Source organism: Anomalospiza imberbis, chromosome 2 (genome assembly GCF_031753505.1).
Source record: "Anomalospiza imberbis isolate Cuckoo-Finch-1a 21T00152 chromosome 2, ASM3175350v1, whole genome shotgun sequence".
Lineage (NCBI taxonomy): Eukaryota > Metazoa > Chordata > Aves > Passeriformes > Viduidae > Anomalospiza > Anomalospiza imberbis.
The window spans coordinates 30,510,806-30,533,641 of NC_089682.1; the positions used below are offsets into that span (position 1 = coordinate 30,510,806).

The 22,836-nt window shown below is 44.6% G+C and overlaps 1 protein-coding gene across 4 annotated transcripts in view; it reads right to left on the bottom strand.

The window, feature by feature from the left end:
* Nucleotides 1-19,782, bottom strand: part of NPAS2 (neuronal PAS domain protein 2) — a 106,879-nt gene extending 87,097 nt beyond the window's left edge. For 2 of the 4 annotated variants that reach the window (XM_068180364.1, XM_068180363.1), the window contains exon 1: nucleotides 18,239-19,775. In XM_068180364.1, coding sequence (XP_068036465.1) covers nucleotides 18,239-18,540 — 302 coding nt within the window. In that variant the 5' untranslated portion in view covers nucleotides 18,541-19,775. Of the gene's footprint in view, nucleotides 1-18,238 lie in introns of all 4 variants that reach the window. The other 2 variants (XM_068180367.1, XM_068180366.1) reach the window with 2 other exon arrangements.
* Nucleotides 19,783-22,836: the final 3,054 nt, after the last annotated feature.

Below are 22,836 nucleotides of genomic sequence, written 5' to 3' on the forward strand. Positions count from 1 at the left end.
GAGCAGGGAACATGGGAGGGAAACCTGGCATTTATAAATGGGACTGGTCCTCCACCACCAAAGTGCATTTGTGGTGGCAGAGTGGACTTAAGTAAATTGTAGTCTATTGTGAAACCTCATCTTTCAGTCATCAGTAGAATTCACTATGAATCCTCTCTGTTGATCATAGAAACTTCCTTGCATGGCCTTGCAGGGCCCGATTTGTGGTTGTTTAGGCTCAAGAAGAGGAGGCTCAGGGGGAACCTCATCAAGGAGATGCAGTGAGGTGGGGGCCAATCTCTTCTACTGTGCCTTCAGTGAGAGGGCCAGAGGAAATGGTCTTAAGCTGACACAGAAGAGATTCAGATTAGATATTAAAAAAAAAAAAATCACTGTTTGTGTTGTCAGACATTGGAATTTGATGCCCAGGGAGGTGGTGGAGTCGCCATCGCTGGAGGTGTCTAAACAGGTATGTGGATCTGGTGCTCGGTGATGTGGATTAGTGGTTTAGGGATTACAGTGATAGTGCCAGGCGAGCAGTTGGACTGGATGATCTTGTAGGTCTCTTCCAACCTTCATGATTCGATGATTCTATGATTCAGTTGGGCCAGTTTGTGTCCATTTTGCCACGAAAAATAGAAACTGAGTTGTGGAAGAAGACTATCACCTTTTCCAGGCAACAATGACAGCATTATTCTTTCTGAGTACTAACATATCAGAATAACTATGCAAGATTACACTATTAAATTGAAATAGTTTAATTTTAAATTAAAATTCAGAATGTCTTTCTGGGAAGGTTCCCATTTTTTAAAAAGAAAGGAAAACTCCGGGAACTACAGGCCAGTCAGTCTCACTATGCTAAGGCACATAGAAAATAAGAAGGTGACTGACAAGCTAACATGGTTTCACTAAAGGCAAATTGTGCCTGATAAATCTGGTCGCATTCTACAAGAGTGTTACAGCAGTGGTGGAAGAGGGAAGAGCAATTGACATAATCTACCTGGGCTTGTGCAAAGCATTTGACACTATCCAGCACGATGTCTTTGTCCCTGCACTGGATAGACATGATTTGATAAATCAACCACTCAGTGGGTAAGGAAGTGGCTAAATGGCTGCACTGAAAGATTTGAGGTCAACAGCTTGCTGAGCAAGTGGACAAGTAGCATTCCTTGAGGGTCAGTACTGGTACCGGTGCTGTTCAACATCTTCACAGTGTCACCCAGTGCACCCTCAGTAAGTCTGCCAACAACGCCAAGCTGTGTGGTGCAGCTGACCATCCACAGGGGCCTGGACAGGCTTGAAAGGTCAGTCTGTGTGAGCCTCATGAAGTTCAACAAGGTCATGTGCAAGGTCCTGCACCAGGGTCAAGCAATGCCAAACACAAACAAAGGCTGGGCATAGAATGGATTAAGAGCAGCCCTGGGGAAAAGGACTTGTGTGCTTACTGCCCTGAAAGCCAACCATATCCTAGGCTGCACCAAAAGAAGAGTGACTAACAGGTCAGAGGAGGCAATTATGTCCCTCTACTGTACCCTGGAATATTGACCTCAGCTCTGGAACCCCCAACATATAAAGGACATCGACCTGCTGAAGTGAGTCCAGTGGAAAAAAACCAAAAAATTTAATCTTATTAGTCTTATTTCTCGTCAAGTTTGTCTTTCATCTTACACTATGAACCACAGAAATGCTAGAGATTTTCCCTCAGACTTTGATCACTGTATTACCATGACAACAATGTATTTACTGTAGCCATTATAGATGGACTTCAGATAGTAACTGGATCCCTCAGAAGTCTATGGCTGAGCTTTTGGTCTCCAAAGACCAGATAAATGAAAGAATTACTCTCTCCTGAAGAGCTATCTAACATGTAACTTATTTGCTTTGAATTTTTTCAGCCAAGTCCACTGCCTTCCATCAGTTTAAATCTACTGACTATTTTAATTATATGGCAAACCAGGTCAAACTTTTGTTCACCACTTTGCTTTGCCTTTTGCTGACTGAAACCTGTAATCTGGCAAGTTAATGCATCAATCTGACAGGATGTGACATATGGACATCACAAAGGTTTTTATTCATACTGCTTACATTATTCTACTTTTCAGACTTTTCCAGCCTTGCACAGCAGAAAGGTGTAAAACTTTGTTCTTAAAGAGCTCACAACTAAAGGATGCTGTTTTGCATACATATAGGTTTGGAGTGTAAAAATATATGATAGAAACAAGACCTATTACTCTCCTGAAGACATTGATGCATGAGGGTAATCAAATCACTTTAGCAATAAAAATAACTTCAAACTTAAGCACAAGTTTTAATACCTTGTTTAGTCAAAGGTATACTACAAAACATGCAATTCTAGCTCAGCAAGCAAGATAATGCAAGATTCTTAAAGACTGTGTTTCCTTAACTTAAGGAGTATCCAGACACAATGAAAGTCCTTCTACACAAGGCTTTGTCGATAAAGTAAATTATAAATATACATTAAAACTGCCATTAATGCCTGTCAATCTGCTTCTAAAAGATGCAATTAGAAGATCAAAAAACTAGTTAGAAAATCTGTTTGATCTCAAGAGTTTGGTTACATACTGACACTCTTGAAATTGTATCAGAAAGAACCATTAAAGCTTTATATAATTCTGAACTTGAGCAACTGATATTTTCTAAGACACAAAACTGGTGCACAGTTCTTTAAAATGAAAATTATATCACCAAGGTAGTCATAAAAATTAGTGCTTATTAGTTAGAAAAAATATTAATTTATTTAAACCAGTTAAAATGTATAACTTAAAATCTCAAGAAGATTACTTAAACATACAAAACCCAATGTTTTCTAGCATCATAAACACCTGAAAACAAACAAGAAAGTGTGCAGGAAATACGGATTTTATATAGGGCTAGCCTCATTGGAGCTCTCTCAACTTCTGCCTTTTCTAGGGAGTAGTCTCGGGATAGAGCCTGCCTGGAAGCCTTGCCTGGTTCTTCCAGTTTCAAGAATCTTAGAAGAAACCAGCATAGTTGGTTACACAGAACAGTTCCATGATTAAACCACTTGAGTTGAAATTCTGCAGTCTGGTGTCTGCCTGGAAATTTTGATGATTCCTATTTGCAGCCAGAAGAGTTAAGAAGTAGAGATTATATATTCATGAGAAAAATTAATCTTTGCTTTGCAGGTGTGTGTGTTCTTTGCAACAAGGATATCCCTATTTTAAAATCTGCCTGAATTGGCCAGTGTTTAATAAAACTGAAGCTTTTACCCATCTACATTGAGAGTAATGTTGTTATTTAAGTATTGGTTTGGGCCAGGCTAACCTAGCATTGCTGGCACAAAAGTGATCATATCCTTCCCCTGCCCATTTCAGCTTATGCCAGTAGTTGTGAGCTGACTTAGTGAACTGATTGTGAACTGCCAGTGAATTAAGCTGACTTAAAGTGACCAGCAACAACTAAACAAAAAATTATTTGTTTACAGTGTGATTACTAAACCATTAAGTACTGCATAACAATGAACATACAGGAAGGGAGTAAATCAAAATTACACAGGCAGACTTAATTACACTATTTCCTAATTCCTGAGTGCTCAGCTTTGCATCCATAGCAGTTAGCATTCAAGGCAGTTTCTGTGAGTGTGTGACTTTGCTAGGTCTTAAAAAAATGGAAAACCTCACTATTTGGCATTGTTGTTATTTCCAAAATATCAGCAGCCTTACACTCATTACAGCTAACAACCTGCATCAGCCAGAGTGGTCACAGGGTCCTGCTGTAGGTAGGGACAATGGGCTGCAGTAAGAGGTAGGGATAAGATGGCTCTCCTGCTGGGCTTTGAGGCACTGCAGAGGGGCACCACGTTTGCCAGCACTGGGATGCCCTCCCAGATGCCCACATGGGCCAGCTTTTCCTGCCTGTCCTCCCTGACTGTCAGCTTGATGCCTCCTTCTGTACCTCAGACTCCTTCTCACCACAGTTACACACTGCAGGATGAGCACATGCTCATCTCTATTTCAGGCTGTCCAAGTCCCAGGTACTTCCTACGAACCCCCCTTTCAGACTTTTCTCAGTGCAAAGACTCTTCTCCTCCAATCTCTTTCTCCCATGTTGCCACTCAATCTCCCTCTTCCAGGCTCAGCTCCATGCTTGCTCCCTTCATGACATCCTCTCTTTCCAGTAGATCATACCACTCCCTCCTTAGCCAAGCTTGTACTAAGGACTTCTTTTCCATCTCTTCTTTTTCCTCACTGCCAGGGATTACAGCTGAAATTTCCTTGTCTCCCTTGCTCCTTGTCCATGTTCCTTCTCCTACTGGTCCATCATTTTCAACTCCATCCATGCTCACTGTTCGCACTCCTGCTAATCCATTTTTCACCCCAGCACATCATGTCCTTGCCTGACCAGTACAAATCCTTGAGTCTCAGCCTTGCCTCCATTTCTTCACTCAGTTCCCCTCAAGCCCCACTTCTCCTCTCATCCAGAAATTAGAGTAAAAAGTTCAGCAGTTACTCTAAAGTGGCTTAAACCCACACTGGTTCCAAAGGACATCCTTTATCTTCCTCCAACCTCTGCAACTTGTGTGGCTGCACAGTAACTCAGCTTAGGAAAAGGCAATAGCTGACAATTAACCCATCCACATAAATAAAAGGCTAAATTTCAGCAAGATCAGCTTTCAGCTCTGACACACTGGTGTCCAGAGTTGGGAATAAGGCAGCATTATCCTTTGCAGTAGCAGCAGAAAGGTACATTGATGTGGTGGTTTGACCCTGGCCAGATGCCACGTGCCCACCAAAGCTGCTCTATTACTCTCCTCCTCAGCTGAATAGCAGACGCAAAATACAATGTCAGGTTCAAGAGTTAAAGATGAAGAGAGAGACTGGAGATCACCCATGAGTTACTGTCAGAGGCAAAACAGACTCAGCTTGGGGAAATTAATTGAATTTATTACTAATCAAATCAGAGTAGGATCATGAGAAGTAAAACAAATCTTAACACCACCTTCCTGCCACTGCTCCCTCCTTCCCAGGCTTAACTTCATTTCTGATTCTCTAACTCCGACCCACCAGTGGCATGGGGAGACAGGGAATGGGGGTTGCAGTCAGTTTCTGTTTTTGTTTCTGACATTGCTTCCCCCTCAGGGAAAGGTGTCCCTCCCCAGCTCCATTGTGGGGTCCCTCCCACCAGAGACAGTTCATGGAGGACTCCAAAAGGAGTCCTTCCCACAGACTACAGTTCTTCACTAACCACTCCAGCATAGGGCCCTTTACCACAGAGTGCAGTCCTTCAGGAACAGACTGCTCCAGTGCGAGTTCCCCATGGAGTCACAAGTACTGCCAGCAAACCTGCTCCTGTGTGGGCTTCCCAAGAGGTCACAGCCTCTTTTGGGCATCCACTTGCTGTGACATGCTGTCCTCCAGAAGCTGCAGGAGTATATCTGCGCCCTGTGGACCTCCAAGGACTGCAGGGGCACAGCTGCCTTATCATGGTCTTCAGCACAGCCTCCAGGGGTATCTCAGCTCCTGAAGTACCTTCTCCGTCTCCTTCTTCACCACCCTTGGTGTCTGCAGAGCTGTTACTCTCCGGCCGCAGTTACGCCTACCCATAACTGTTTTTTTCCCTCATATGTATGTTATCCCAAAATCATTAGTACCTTTGCTGACTGGCTTGGCCTTGGCCAGCAGCAGCTCTGTCTTGGAGCCACTTGGCATTGGCTCTGTCAGACATCCAGGCAAGTTTCTAGTAGTTTCTCAGAAAATACACACCTATAGCCTTCACTACAACCTTTCCACGCTAATTCAATACAATGGATAAAAGCAGTCTTGCAATTATGGCTCTAGCTAAAATGGGTAAGATTTGAGGAAGCAATGGCAAATCAGTCTTAAATGGAAAAATACACTATAAGGGCAGTGCTGCCTGAGTTCATGCCAGAAACATGTTATGACTCCCAGTTACTGCTTTGTTCTTTAAGACAATGGTTTGCAAGAGGTGTCATGCTTTGGCAGAGTGAGAGGAGATTCACATCAAATATATTTCTCCAAAAGAAACTGGAGACTAGCTACGAAACAACACTAGTAAGAAACTTCTAAAGCATTATTAACTCCAGAATAAAATGCAAAAATAAAGGGCTGGCCTGAAGTGAGACACTTCCTACATTATAATCCCCCCAAAACAAGCGACTTCCACTGTAGTCATGCTCAAGTCAATGTGTAAGAAGATATGCAACAATTAAGGCTATTCATCAGCTGAGATTTTGGAACCCATTATCCATATTCTATTCAGGTGTAGTCTGTATTTCAAATTCTGTGGGACACTGTCAGTGAGGAATGTGAAAGAACCTTCAACAAACCCTATGTTGGAAACATCTTTCTGCCAACTCTACTATGCTCCTCTGAAACATTCTTTTGCTGAGATAGCTCATTCTGCTCAGGGAAAGAGTTTAGTTTTGTCAGTAAAGTACCTGCACACAACACTCATCCGTTAAAGGAAGTTACCACTGTGCCCTTACCTGAGCTAGTGTCAGCAAAGATGTTTAAGAACAGACAAGATCTGGCTTACCAAAACAACCTTCCTGCAGAACCATTTCTGAGCCCTCTCTGCAGTGCCCTTCTCTTTCCTTCTATGTGTTGCAAAACATTAATCTAGATTCATAATTCAGATCCTCAAAAGAAGCGAGAAAGGTTACATCAGTGCCTGAGTCACTTTAAGTTTTGCACATAAAACTGTGAAAAAACATTTTTCATGAATGAAGTAGCTAGAAAGAGCCAAAAGGTTTGGGTACGTGTTCACTGCTGACAAATACTTAATAAATTTCAGAAACCTTCTGTGGCTGATGCAACGTGAGAAATCCTCAGAGGACTTAGCATACAGCACCGTCTTCACATGCAGATAGCCAAAAGTATTCTGTAAAAGAACACTGTCCTTTTCTTGGGGTGCCAGATGGGTGAATCTTAAAACTGACAAACATGAGGTTGCAGAGCAAGCAAAAAGTTCTAATTATAAATCTATATCACATCACCCAAGCCATATGCAGAGTAATTCAAAATAAGGAGAAACAGAGGAACAAATGGGTAGACAAAAGCAGAAAGTTCAGGCCTGCTGCTCTTCTTGAGACCATACACAGACAAAAAGCAGCCTCCCATAAGAACAAGGCCGCTTTGTAGCATTCGGATTTTCAGACGGTACATCTTACTTCACAGCTGCCGTGCTACCGCAATGACTGCTCCCTTTCCATCCAACCCATCCTCGCTGCTCTATACATGAGTCAGACTGGAGACCTGCTCAGCCCCTAAATATGTGCTTAAGTCTTTCCATATTCAGGAAAGAAACTCAGATTAAATTCTGAATAATGAAAAGCATGTGCTTAAGTGTTTACCTGAATAAAGCTGCTCTGCTGAATTTGTGCAAAAATGTCAAACACACGTCAGGCAAACTCAGGATCTTCCACAGCACTCCTGTTTGCAGAGCCTCTGTCATGAAAAGCACTGTGTCCCAAAGGCAGAAAAAGTTTTTCCTGGAGAGCAGCCCAGAACGAAAGGAGCCATCAGATCAAAGATAAGTCTTACCTCCCCCGCTACACCCCTCACTTCCCCAAACAGCAGATCAAGGCAGAGGAGGACTACAAAAAAGGAAAAAAATAGATTTGTTTTCCATCAGAAAAATGAGACATTCCCCCAACTCCCTTGGTTTCTTCAAGCAATGCAGCTAGAAGCAGGCTGTTGCTTGCCTGGAAGTTCATAGACCACAAGATGTGAAGTCATGGAGTGACAATGTCAAGTTATTTACTGGCATCCTCTGCCTTCAAGCCACTTCACAGGTTGGCAGACACAGGAGGGTGTTCAAACTGACCACAGCAGGCTGACCTTTCTGCTTCCACAGACAGAATGGTCTCCAGCCTCCATGATTCAAAAAGCCATGGATAGTTTTGTTTGCTGGCCATTATTCATTAGATTTGGGAGACCAAGTTGTCTAAACTCAAACTTCTTGGAGCGAAGAAAAAAATGTTGCACATTTTACATTATGTCTTACAAATATGAAAGCTTGCTGCAATCTTCAAACACAATATTTATGAATTGGTCTTTCAGCCAAATTCACTTTTGCATAAGGATATACAGCTGCTGGTACCCAAAAGTATGATAGTTCCCAAATATATCTTTGCCATTTTAAAAATCATTCTAGGGGCTTGAAAATGATATTTTCTTTCCTTGTAAGTGAAATCTCTAGTTCTGATGTTTCAAATACAGTCTGAAATTAGCTGGGTTTTGTGAGTGTTTGTTTGTTTGTGCACAAGAATAATTGATTAAATCAGCACAAGCATAACTGATTATACACTCTAACAAAACTACTGAAGAATTCAGAAGCAAAACCAGCAGTATTGTGAAGAGCCATACCCAATTTTTATGCTTACATCTCCCGTATGGAATCCCCTCTTAATTATACAGTAGCAAATTTGAAATGTGTCATCACATCGTACCACTGGATATCATAGATTTTGAATGTAACCTGAATTTTTCAACACTGTTAAATAAATCTTTTTAAGATGTCTCTTTAAAATTTTTCATTAAAGGGGAAAATTTGCATAGAGGACTATTTAAATACTCACAACTTACAAAGAATGACAGCCCTCTTCCATTAACCAGAGCAATGACCTTCTAATAGTTTCACACGGAGAAAAAACATGGCAAGAAAAAAAATGCAGAGAAATATGCCAAGTCTAATGCCAATTAGGACTTTGAAAATATATATTATAGACTGGTCAAATGAAATGTGAAATTCAGACTTAAAAATTGAACTTACATCCTTCAGTCCTCTGAAAAATCATCTATTTTTAATGGAAATAGAAAAGCTATCTTTATCAAATTTTTCATTCAGTTGACAACAATAAATCTATTGTTCAGATGTAGTGGAAATGGGTCTTTGGAAGAGGAGGGTTTTAAGAAAATCAAACAGAAATTGCATCAAAGAAGAAATGCTTCTTTAACTGTCATTACTCTCTATATATAGCCTGCAGTTTTTGATTCATTTTAGGTTTGCCAGAATAACAGGCAATTTGGAACCATGAAAATTTTTTTTAGCATTCCCATAAGAGAAAATGTATTTGCTTGTTTAAGGGAGAATAAGCAAGTTTAGTGTTATGTCTCTTACTTTAAGAAGTATATCTGCAGGGATCCAGATGCTGAGAAGCAGAAAGCTGATAACTTTAGCTTGAAATGCTACACTACGCATTAAGAAGCCATATATCTACTATTTATTTCACAAGCATGAATTAGGTCTTGTGAAAAAGAACACAACTTTCAGTCAGACTTGCAAGAAAATAACAATACTTGGAACTCCCCAAATGCTTTCCATCTGAAAAATGCAAACAATTAAGAGGTAGCAGGATGGGGGGGGACTCGAGCCACTGTGCAGGAAACCAATGGAGCTGGGACATCCAGGGAGAGCTCCAAAGCCATCAGGTGTTGCACAGCTGGAAGCAATGTGACAAGGCACTGCCTGGTGTATCCTAACCACAGAGGTGGATCAACACCCAAAAAAACCCTTACTGTAGCTCCTCTTCCTGTCACTGGCTTATTTAGCATCCCAGAGCCCCCTGCTTCGTGCCCCACTCTGACACCTGGTTATGACTGGCACCCAGAATTGTTCATACCCTACAATACTCTGTAAAGCTGTCCTAGTTTACAGATCAGAGAAGTGATGCACATAAAGCATTATATATGTGGTCTAAGCTCATAACATTGCACAGTAGAATTATGAATAAAACCCATTTCTCTGGAGATTTCCAGTTTTGTCACCCTCAACAAAATCCATTTTACGCAGACTTCAAAATCCACGAGTATTTTTTTCTGACTGCAATAAGATGCCAAATATTTATTTTATCAGTCCAAAACTCAATTTGCTGAAACCCTGCATCAATACTTCAGAGGAAATTCTAAGATTCTACCCAGAAGAAGAGGAAGGATTACTGAGATGAATATTGTGCAAATAAATCTCTTCCTGGATCACCAATCTTACAAACTGCTGCTTTGCCCTAAGGCAAGTACCTTAAAATAAGCACCTGTACACAGAAGGGGTCTAAACAAGCTAAATGAAATTCCTGGAAACATGTATGATGCATATCAACTTTTTACACTGCTGTAGTCAGTGAAGGTGAGAATAACAGACTGAACAAGAGTACGAGACAGTAAGAGGAGAGAATAAAGGAGGGGAGGGCAAGGTAGAAAGTAGAAGGTGCTAAGACCTGAGAGAAGTAAAAAGAAAAAAGATCCTAGTAAAGGAAACTAAAGATTCAAAACCAGAAATATAAAAGGAGAGGGAAGAGTTAGAATACAAGGTGAGATAAAAATTTAAAATTAAATTAAAAAAAAAATCAAACCGAGAAACTGAGTAAGTTTAGACCTTTCAGAAACTCAAGTAATTCTCTGTAAGCCAAATTCTCCTTGATTTCAGTGGGAGTTCTGCCTTAATGAGGACAGCAAGACAGGCACCAAATGCAGCTTCGTTTCTTATACTTGAATAACAGCAAGATATAGCAAGATATTCTGTTGTTGAAAAAGATGATGCATTTTTGAATAAATATGGATGTTAGAACCCAGGCAGTATAAATGTAATTGCTAGAACAAGCTGAGTTACATCAGTGTGCGTCAGCTGACAATAAGGTCTTTTGTGCTGGGAAGAAAGAAAAAAGATGAAAAAAAAAAAAGACTGGTGTCACTCTACAAACAATCAAATTAAAGGCCCAGAATTATTCCAGCAAAGCTTCCATCAACTTCAGAAACAAAGAAGATTCTACAGTCCTTTTTATAAAAAAATATAAATACAAGAATGACTATGAGTGACCTATTTATTTTTCATCAGTTTTGCTCTTGCTGAAATTGTTAGAAATATACCCAGCTGCTTTACAGAACTATTGTTTGATTAGGCTGTTTATGTGAAACTATCTTTCCCAAATATTGTATTACTATATGAAAAAAAGCATTAAAAAGTAGATTGGAGAATAAAATACTCTTCTCATCTTCATAGCTGAAGATAAAGTAAATTATAACAACTCGTTGCTTATCTGATAAACAAGATGAAGATTTTGCCTAAGTAAATAGTGGCCTTAATGGTACATGTAGAAATCATATAGCTGTCTTCCCCTTTATAAATTATAAACTAAAGGAACCCTCGCTGGAAGTGTAACTGGAATGTGGGTATGTGTAATGCAAAGCCTCCAATTTAAAACCTTTTCCTGTTTTATATGTCAAAACCAGGAATGGACCAAATACCGCAAGTCAAATCCATAGAATTACCAATAAAAACACTGAGGCAGATATTTTGTATTAGAATTAGAAATAACAGATAAATATCTCTAGCTCATCGTGCTGCACATAGTATTTATTATTGACTAGATTTTGCAAGCATACCATTCTTTGCATAATATGGGAAATATATCAATTCTCCCAAAGGATTATTGAGAGTGTCCCACCCAAACCAATAAGTCTAGGACATGTTCAAAGCCAGATTTACTCAGCTGCTGACTCAATCAGATAACCTGGAATGCTCAGGTTTTGCAGTTACATCCACCTGTTGATTCAGAGATTACAGGTGGAAGCTGCCTTATTAAAATTGTCCTCCAGCTTAAAAATTTGACACACCTAACAGAGAGAATCAAGAGAAAAAGAGTCTGGTCTGCTTATCAATGATAAAAGGATAATAAATTATCAAACTCAATTATTACTGTTTGCAGGGCTAACATTATGCTTAAAGAAATTCATTGCCATCTGCAAGCCTGTTAAAATTGATTACAATTTTCTTGTGCTGGTTTTCTTCCTAATGGTTGAACAGCATTGTCTGTTTTTAAAGGAAAAAAACCCTAAAGCTGCTTGAATAATAAATTGTTTATCCCTTGATAGAACAAACCATAGTGATGAACTTTAAGAATGGTTACCAAATTAGAAATGAGAGTGAAAAACAAGTACTTTCCTGTTCAAGGCTTTGTTTTTAACATCTTTTTATTTTTAACTAGATTGAGTGCTGATTGCAGAAAATTCAAGGCTACCCAGACATCAGGCTGCTCAATTGACTGGAAAGCTTGATGACTTCTCTAAAAAGTGAGGTCTGTGCATGAAATTAAGTCAGTATCACTGTTTCTATATAATTTAAGGGGGGAGAGAGGAAAAGGTTAATATTGCTTATTAAATAATGTTAAATGAGATCAAACAAGACGTGCAGGATTCAGGAGAGCTCTTGGAGCTCCAGTTGTTTCCCCAGGCTGCTTATGCAACCTTGTTTGTGCAGGCAATGCAAGGGCCTGCCATTTTATTATATAAGGTAGCCCAAAAATATACAGCTAGGCAGTTGTGAGCTCCATTAAATGCTGCATTGGAGTTTTTCTATCAGTTAGTGTCTGGAAATTTTAGGAAACTACCAGAAGGACTTAAGACATTGCTGAGTTTGGGATTGGTGCTTGTTGTTTTAATAGCAATAAATCTCATCGAAAAGCCAGCAAAATACCATCAGTGTGAGCTGTGTTTTAATACATTTTGCTTTGACCATTGCTTAAATGAACAGCAATACAGCCTTCGGTTTAGCACAGCCGTCGTAAATGCAATCCATGGCTTTAAAATCTGCCTTTCAAATGATTAAGCAAATTGTCTGGTTTAATAAACAGCAGTCAACACAACATTTCTGTTTTAACCAGTGCTTAAATTCAGTGGATACTGAAGAAATTTAATTCCCAGTCCTCTCATTGTCAGTTCAGAATGTCAAAGCCTGGTCTTGAAGAGACAAATGAAACTCTAACTACAGCAACACATCATCAGACAAGATGCCCATCTTGGCCAAAATCCTCTCCCTGACACTGGACAGCAGGGAAGGCTGGGGAAGCCTGTGTCAGGCGGGCAGGCATGTAGCAATATTACAGTCTCCCAGCAGGGACTTCTTCAGCCAGGCATTGTATCTTGTTATTCAATGTCTTCAGGTGGGATTGCTTCCCTGAATGAACTGCTTTCTGAACCTACTTGAACCCAAGAAGATAATCCTCACCATGACTGCACAGCTCACAAAAGGACACCAAGGACGGCGCTGAAGCAGTGTACACTGCTTTTTGTGGTACAGTTCTGGACCATGCCTTGGCTCTTCTTTGGAGCATTTCAACTAGCTCCTCCCAACCAGCCTGTTCCATGGCAGATGTGCTGTAATGGGGCCAGCCCTGAGCAGGGAAGGTACAAGCCACCAGTAGCATCTTGGCCTTGAGAACTGAGGGGGGCTGGCCCACTTTGCTTTGCAGAGCAGACACAGGGAGACTACCTGGCTCAGCAGCCCCTCTCAGCCATGGTCAGACACAGGTGCTGAGGAGCAAGTACAAGAATAAGTCAAAACAGTGGTGGTATTTCTTCAGGATACTCACCAAGCTTCCAAAATATGCAGCTCAAAACTTCCTATGCCAGAGGCAGTGGTTTTAAATTTAATAGCCCTTGATGGATTTCTCTTCCATGAACTCATCCAGTCACCTCATTAGCTGATGTAACCTCTCAGCATCCACATCCTGTGGTGAGGAGCTCAGCAGTCTGACCACACTATGTGAAGAGCAATCTCCTTTTGTTTCCATTCCTGCAACTGCCTGCCCAGTGCCCTCTGCTGCTGTGGCTGTGATCAGTCATTCCTGGTTTGCCTTCTCCATGCTTTGCTTAATTTTACAGATGTTTGTTGCACTGTCAGTCCTGACATAGGAGTCACTGTTTCTCTGATCACCTTTGCTACATCCCTCCAAAATTTCTCCCTCGCCATTAACCATCTCTGATGTGTGGGAATCAACAGCACAGGACACTGAAGATATGGAACATTACAGCTGCCACAGTGAAATAATGAGATTTCTTTTTTATTATTTTCCATCTTTTTAAAAACAATCTTAATGTTCTATTTCCCTTTGGATTTTAACTCACACCTGCACATTGCGTTGATTTTTTCTTCCTGAGCTGTCCATGGAAGATTTTGTCTAAGCTTTGGCACTTTTGGTGACCTGTAGCCATTAATTTCTATAATTATAGATGTATTTTCTTCTATTTATTTTCAAACTGACATGCATATTACATTTATATCACATTAAGATACTCAAGGAGAAAGGGTGATTGAAATGTCCCAGTAGATGACACTGTCATGCCAGCACTGCCTGTACATTTTGAGATTAGAGGTTTCACACCTGAATTTCCAAATTTCCAAATCCGAGTTCTGATCTCAAACGTACAAACATGTCCTCTATATTTTTTTCCCATATCATCATTCCACTTGGCTAGAAATCTTCTATTTTATGCAGATCCCTAAGAATAGTAGTTAAACAGATGAAAAACACCTTCTGTCATAATCAGGCCAGCAGAAGCCCAGCTGTTTTAAACAGACTTGTGCCCAAGCAGGAGGTCAGATAATCATCCTGTTCCCACCATTTACATGGTCATTTTTGGAGCATCTTGATGCTCAAGGCATGCTACCTGCCACAAAGACACAGGAGAAAGAGATGGCATTGCCTCTAAGTGCTTGCAGGTAAAGGAGAGGGCAAGAAACAGCAGGCAGATGGGGTACTATAATACTGGTATTATAGTATGGCAATACTATTTCCTAGTAACAAAGGTCCAAGCTCACCAGTGATCTAAGTTTTGTGAGAGCTTTATTTTACTGAAGTCACAGATGGATATTCAGACCAAAGCAGGATTAAAACTAGCACTGGAGATGCATAAGACTGTTCTTCCCAAACGTGGCAGGCAACCTGCAATAAACACTGATTTCTGCCATGATACTTGGATAAAGCAACAGAAGTGTCTTTACCAAAGTGTAATTAAAACCAATATTTTGGTTAGACTGAGCTCTGCCTCATGGCTTGCCTTCAGGGGGAAGAGACACAGGAAGAGAAGCATAAAAACCAGTATTTATCCCTCTGTCCCCAAAATGTATGTTGAATTTATGTGGACGAGGCCAAGAAAGCCATTCCCCTAAATCCCTCAATCTAATCTGCCAACATCCCTGGGTCACCACAAGATAAATGCAAGGAGCAGAGAATGAACCACATCTGCAGCTTCTCAGCTCCTTATTCAGAGCATGAGCCTACATGACCCACATCTCTTGTCATCTCCTTGTCTTTCCTGCCTTGCAGCTCTTTTATTTTTGAACTCAGATGGCAATATACTGTTTTACATGTATATAAATATATATATATGTGTGTGTATACGTATATATTCCGTTTCCCATAGCATGTAACAATGGCTTTAGTCCCTCCCAAAAAACAGCAATAGCAAAAGCAGCACTGCATAAATAAATCCAACACCATCTACGCATTCTACTTAAATGCTATTACATGGTGTTTCCTTTTCAAACTTCAGTAGTCAGACTCATAAAATCAGTCTATCAGCTGAAGCAGATTACCCACTGAATTAAATTAGCTAAAATAATACAAATATTTACATGGCCTCAGCCTACCTTTTCAAGAAGTTTTATTAAGATCAAGGACCGACAGACAGTTAAGCCAAATCCAGGAAAATTATCTTTTTATACAGATAATGATTCTTCTACAAAATCTGCATTCAAGTGCATGTCCCCTAAGAGCGTAGACACAAAACTATAAACACAAATGGAAGTTACCTAAGTTCATCTAACACAGAAAGCAAAGCAATTAAATGCACATAAAATGTGTATTTGGCTGTTATTTTTAACTGTATGACATTTACCAATGCAGGGGAGAGGCAAAGAAGCAGAGGCAGGGGCTGAAACACACAGCAGGCAGTGTGGGGAGGAAAATGAGAAGGATGAAAAAGTAGTAGCACCATGCCCTGGTTATTGAAAGAATGGAAACCACTACGTTTTTGCATGCTCAGATCTTCTGTCCCTGTACACAACAAGTGTCAAGTTCCTTCTTTCCACCATTCCTTCTCTTGGCCTGGGTTTACCACCTCTATCTACAGTTCCTTGAACCTCGTTCCCAAGATTAGTCATCTATGACCCCACAAATCCTTTGTCTCAATTCTCTACTCTTCAGTTTCTCCATGTATCCATCACCAGTACTTCTTCTCAGAAGTGGGGCAGTTCTGGTACCACAATTTCTTGTCACCATGCAAGTGAATTAAACAGTTTCCTGCTCCACCCTTCCATGGCATCACCAGGCACACTCTGCCACTGAAGACACAGTTGAGAAAGTCTTCTATTCTCCTTCCTGCACTCACTGTAGAAGCAACAACTTGGAAGAATAACTAGGGGAAAAGTCCACTCAGCCCATCAGGCACCAACTGGAGTACTCTCATCCCTCCTGGGAAGAGGAGCAGTTGCTCAGCTCCTAACAGTGCTGGGATGTTCAGCATGCCTTGTGCTGAGAGCATCTTCAAGTGAATGCAATGGTCAAGCCCTCAACAAGTCCTCTCCCAAGAGCACATGCCTGGAGCATTGTGATAAAATTATACTGGAGAGAAATTCTGGAAGATTCTCAGAGGATCAACAAAAGGCGCATCCCCACCACAAGATGATCCCAAACAAAATATCTTTTCCCTGCTCCAAAACACGATGCCACAAGGATTTAAATCTCAAAGAAAGTGGTTCTTAGCATAGTGAAAAAAATTCAGATTCCCAGATCAAGGTCTCCTAATGCAGGATGTATACCTAAACCGTTTTCATCAAATACGTGGTCAAAGAACAAGTTTTCGTCTTACCATGTTCTCAGAAATAACCAAACCATTTAATCTGAAACTTCCCAAAGACAGTCTGTCTTCAGCAGGCACTCATCCTGGAAAATACCAGCCTAGGCTTAAGCTTAGGAGATGCATAACCACCTGACAGCAGAGCATTGCACTAGAAAGCACTAGCTAATTTTAACTGTAGACAACATTGTTGCCCTACAATGAAAGAAACAACTCCTTCAAGGGCTCTTGCATGCTTCAGTGTAGAGATTTGGGCAAAAAAACATCACAATTCTGTGGATTCAATCCTGCTAATGTGCAGGAAGGCACCTTTATTTGTGAGGGAAAACTAATTTAGGAAAGCTCACTGGAGACCCAGGCTTTGGAGCACAGAAGTGCTGCCGGCTTGGGGAATCCCCCTGATGTCACATACCTTGTTCTAGAAAACCTTCATTTTCACATCTTCAGTGAAATAATGTGCAGTTTGGCAATCACATTCTCCAAATACTCCTGGCCATCTCTGCAGAGCGACCCTGTGTTCATATTCATCTACTGAAATGTATGCAGGATTGGGCCCTCCACCAGCTGACAGCTCTCAGAATCAGATGTGGATCAGTGGATGAGCTGGCTATGTCTGGACACTTTGAACTCTAATTATTTAGTACCACCAAACAAACTAAACCCACAGTTTAGTGCATTAACACCTCACACTGGGATAAATTAGATAATTTTCCACTTCAAGAGGCAACCACTTGTTGAACTGAATGCTCAGGTTGGCTGTGCCCATCCGAGAGATCCCTACAGCCCTTCCGGAGGTTTAGCGCCATGAAAAATCCAAGTTCCTCTGCTGGTTGTAACGCTTATAACCGCTAATTATTTCTGAGTCACTTGAGTGAAAGTAAGCTGCCATCCTGTAGACAGCTAAGGAGTAGGGAGCAAAGTTTCTGGATGAGCGTGCTTGTTAATTGACAAATCAGGCTAGTGACCACAGAGGAAAACACCACGGCACAACTCCGTGTGAATCCGGTGCTGCCGTTCAGCCGCGCATTTAAGGTTTACCCCGTTCCACAGACGGATGCAAACACGCGGGAAGGGAGTTCTGCGCAGGGCTGCTGCAGCAGCAGGGCTCTCCCAGCACACGGCACAACCTCTGCTCCCTCCAGGAGCTTTCACCCATTCAAAATCCCCACTGATCCTACTGGAAGTTTTCCCTGAGCAAACACCGCCCGGTCGCATTGCAGACGCTGTTCCCGTCTAGCTTATAGGAACCCCCAAAGTCAGGAAACGTCCAAGCACACCAAAACGAGATGGCGAGGAGCACTGCTTAAGGGGCAACTTATTTTCCAAACGGAGGGGCCCGCCCGGCCGGACCTCGCCAGCCCGGCCGGGACAGACACGCCGCACATAAGCGTGCTCCCCACGGAAACTTTCCCGCGACAGAGCCATGCCACCCCGCACCACCGGGCGCCTCCGTGACCCCCACAGAGCGGAGGGCACCGCGGAGCTGACCCCGGCCGCCGCCGCGGGGGTCACGCGTGGCCGACCATCCCGCGCGGGTGCCCCGGGCGGGCGCCCTCCGGGCGGGTGTCGCGAGTGGGCGCCCCACGGGACTGAGGCAGGGTCGGGGCCGCACGGCCGCGCGTTACCTGGGGTGCCGGTGCTGCGGGAGCGCGGCGGGGAAGCCCCAGCCGCCGCCGCTGCCGCCGCCGCCGCTGCTGCTGCTGTCCGCGGTGGCCACCTGGGCGCGGGAACCGCCGCCGGTGCTGGTGCCGCCGAGCTGGATGCCGCCGCTTTTCCGGTGCCTCCCGGTGCCGTTGCGGCAGCGGCCGCCGCTGCTCCAGCCGCGCAGGAGGCCGGCCTCGGGAGCCGGCAAACTCTTCCTCGCCGACGAGGAGCCGGGGACGCTGCCCGCCTCCTGCCTGCCGCCGGTGCCGGTGCCCTGTCTCATGGTGCGCGGGGCCGCCGCATGCCGCTCTGCCGCCGCCCCGGGCGCCGCGGGACCCACGCGCGCCGGGGCCAGGGGCTCCGCCGGCACCGGGAGGCCGCCGGGAGCCCGGGCTGCTTCGGGGGAGTGCGGAGGCCGGAGGCCGGGGGGGTTGCTGGCTGGGGCTCCTGCTGGGGCATTAAGTTGGACGCGCGGCCTGGAGAGGCAGGGCGGGCGCTGGGGCTGCGGGGCCGATAGTTCTCCGCGAAGTTGGAGCCCGGCGGACGAGGCGGGGGCATCCTCTCCGCCGGCCCTTCATCGCCGCCCGCCGCCGCCTCCCCTCGCCTGCCCCCGCCGCGGGGCCACCGCCCCGCGCCCTCAGCGGGCGGCGCTGCGGGGGCGCGCCCCGCGCCCCGCGCCCATGGGCGCAGCCGCGGCGCAGGCGGCAGAGGATCTCCCGTGCCGGTTTCCTCCGCCGCTCGTCGCCTTCTCCGGCAGGGAGCGGGGGGAGCTGGGGGGAGTGAGGGCCAGGGGGAGCCCAAACGGGAGGTTGTTGCTCAAAATGGGTCAGGGAGGGGGAAACGGACCCCGGCTCTAGGCGCCCCCCTACCCGCGGTGGGCGCTGGGAGGTCGGGCTGGGGCGGTGGGTAGCGAGAGGGCTGCGGAGGAGCTCTCCCGCCCCAGCTCCTGTGCACAAGTGCAGGGAATGTTCCACTGACCTACATATTTTTCCAAACATACGTGACCTTTTTTTTTTTTTTCTCTCTCTCTCGTTCTGTGGGAGGAGACAGGCGAGGATCCAAGAAAAGGAGAAGCTGGAAAGAGAACGAAAGGGGAAGCAGGGGGAAAAAAAGCCTCAACCAAAGAGCCAGCCCCGCATCAAGGATGGTTTCACACCGCCGCCGCGAGCGAACCCCGGCGTGCCCACGTTCACATATGTCTGTAGCGATATCCCCGCTCCGCACCGGCGGACGCCTCGGTAGCCTGACCCCGGGAGCCCCCGGCGCCGCCGCTGGCCCCGCTGGGCAGGACTGGGCCCGGTGGCCGGCCCTGGCTCCCGGGGCGATCCGGCGGGACCCCTGCGCGGCTCCGCTCTGCGGGCTCGGGACACCCTCCCCGCTCGGCCCCCGCCTCGAGGGCGATCCTGCGCCCTGTCCGTGCCCGCTGTCCCGGCGGTGGTGGCAGCGGGAACCGGGCCGGAGCGGGGCACGGCACCGCGCTGACCCGGGGCAGGCTCACGGCCTCGCCGGGCACAGACAGGAGCTCCGATCAGGTTATGCAACGGCGCACAGGCAATTGGAGCAAAACCTTGAAAGAGAGCGCTTTTTTTTTCCCTTATTTCAAAGTAGGTCATTCTTTTTATTCCCTATTTTGCCTTTTTTTTTTTTTCGCCTTTTTTTTTTTTCTTTTCTCTAACACTCGTCCTGCAAAGTGACCAGTAAGAGAGAAGGCGGCGTGGTGTGCTTGAGCCCGCTAGGAGCTGGCGATCGGAGCCTTGCTCTTGCCTCGACGGGCACTCTTGCCGGCTTCTGGCGGCGGCTCCGGAGTTGCCCTTCTTTCCCAAGGAAGGCAGAAGTAGCCGGGGAGCGGGGGCACGGCTCGGGCAGAGCCCGCCGCCTCCCCGCCGTTCCTGGCCGCGCTCCCCGAGCCTCCCGCCGGCTCAGCCCCGGGAGCCGCGTCCCCCGGGCCCCGCCGGCTATTGCCCCCTGCCTGCTGTCGCGCTCGCACTGCCTATGTACCCGGGGCTTGTTGGCACTGCTGGCAGACACCTCTTTCACTGGCAGAAGGGGTTTCTCCCCGAGATACAGTATTTGCTTTCAGGAGAGTTGTATGTTTTTCTGTTCAGAGGAAGAGTTTGCTGGGGAGGGAAAGCCCCCGTATCGAGGTGCAAGCTGTGTCCCTACCGAAAGGCCTGACTACACAGCCATGCCTCTTTCAGTAGAGTTTGTGTGGTGGGCCAGGCGCTGTTTCCCCATGTCCCCCGATGCCTCCTTCTGTAAAGACACGTTAATCCTCGCAAAATATCCACCAGCAGAGAACACTGCCCACTCCGGGTGTGCGTGTGTGAGTGCAGCATGTGGACTGCTGGTTGCTCCAGCTACCTGGCTCCTGCAGGGAGCTGTGCTGCTTCTCCCACTACCTCCACCACCCAGCTCACCCAGTTATCCTGCTGTGATGTTCACCTCGTGCCATACACCTTATCCAGCCAGTTATTTGATCCAATTCAATCCCCAATGCAAATGTGAATAACTACAAAGTATGGAAAAATGTTGTGCTCCTTTGCTGAGCACTTTTACACCATACTTTATACAACAGGCATGACTAATGTCGAAAGGGTAACGTTGTTTATTTTTAACCAAGATTAAATACAAAACTTCAAAAAGCTCCTCCCTTCCTTTGGATTAAACCCAGCATTTTTTCCCATTTGGAAATTGTCAAACAGTGGTTAAACAATCCTTTGGCAAACAAGTAGTGCCTGAGGGAATAAAGCATCAGATACATGGGGAGTGGAATAAAAGACATTTCTGTTCCTAGGTACTTTTCTTGTGTTACACAATGAAGTATAACATAAAATCTTCAAGCCTTGTAAGGTTAGAGAAAAGGAACTTCCCATGATTATATACACTACATGGTTTGATATTCCAGTCCTTTTGAAAACCTACCAAAATCCTTTCCCCAAACCAACCCTGTGCTTTCAGAAGCTGGGAAACCAAGTACCTTAAGGAAAACACCAGGTTGAGAAATGCAATCAGAGACACACAGGGGCTCATGTACAAAATTACATCTCTATCGTACTGTGTTTTAACATCTTCCCTGTGGATTTCTAAGGACACCGTTGCACAACTGAACAAGGGAGACTGGTTGAGGTTTGTTTCTTAATTCATTCCCTAGGTTACCAGAGTAAACTTTAATTAGGGCAACAAACAGCAGAGCAGCTGAGGGTGAGGCAGGCTTTTCCCAGCTCATACCTGAATCCTGTTGTGAAATACCAGCCATTCAAAACACAAAGCCTTTCTCTCCATAACCAAATGCTGTCAATCCCATGTTTGGGTTGGAAATTAACCAAAGGGTTATGCTAGATGCTACACGTAAGAACTTTAGGCAAGGAGCCCAGCGTTCAATTTTAAAGAATGAAATCTTTTAATAATAATGAAATATTAGTAAGCAGCTTTTCAGACACCAGGGGCCTGTGATCCAAAGACACAATCTCTTTTGTTTCGACTAGAATAGGCTGGCCAACCTTCACGGCCAGAAACAAGGCAACAGGGTTTTCAGTAGGCCGTGAAGCACAGGCTAGGTGTCTCCCAGGGAGGAGGGCCAAGGGGAAGACCCTGAGAGGACAGCAGCGCCCCAGGGAACTTACTGCTCCATTGTGCTAAGACCATGGGAAGCAGTTGGGGTTGGGTGTGAGTTCAACCCAGACACACTGTGTTTAACTCTGCTGGTTTGCTTTCTCTTGCTGCCAGGAGTTAAATTTATGAGGTGCTGCCACTGCAAGGCACAGGGGCTACCTTGGACATCCCTTGGCTCCAGAGCCGGAGCCTGGCCACTGCAATCTGGAAGCTGAGGTCTCCCAAGTACCTAAAGGGGGCCTACAGGAGAGCAGTGGAGTCACTTTTTGCAAGAGCATGTAGTGATAGGACAAGGGATAAAGGCTTTAAAATGAAAGAGAACATGTTTAGCTATTAGGTGATTTTTTTTTTTTTTTTTTTTTTTTTTTTTTTAATGTGAGGGTGGTGAGGCACTAAAACATGTTGCCCAGAGAAGTTGTGGATGCCCCATCCTCACAGTATTCAAGGCCAGGTAGGATGGAGTTTTCAGCAACTTTGTCTAATGGAAGATGCCCATGGCAGGATGATCTTTAAGGTACTTTCAAACCCAGAAGGTTCTGTGATGATTCTCTGATTGGCTGTCCTATATAAAGGGTTTTAATTTTCAGCAGACACCAGTAGATATTGTGGGGAAATAGAATGCCGTTTGCAGCCCGTAATTTAAATGCCTACATTCAGATTAGTGTTTGTGTAGAGGTAAATAGAGTTCTCCCAAATAATCAACATAAGTGGCAACAGTGCTGCAAAAGTCAGAGATGGCACTGCAGGGGAGAGGACCATGGTAGAAAAAAAATAAAGGACCCACAAAAACCTGACCAATTCCACTGGATATGAAACCGTTCTCTGTAGTTTTCAAGAAAGTAAGGATATGGACAAGGATTCGTTTGATTCCTATTAATTAAGGGGAACAACAGACTTCGGGCAATTTTTCCTACCTTCCATGTTGAAAGTGAGAGCAGCACGAACAAATAAATGGCAAATAAATCTA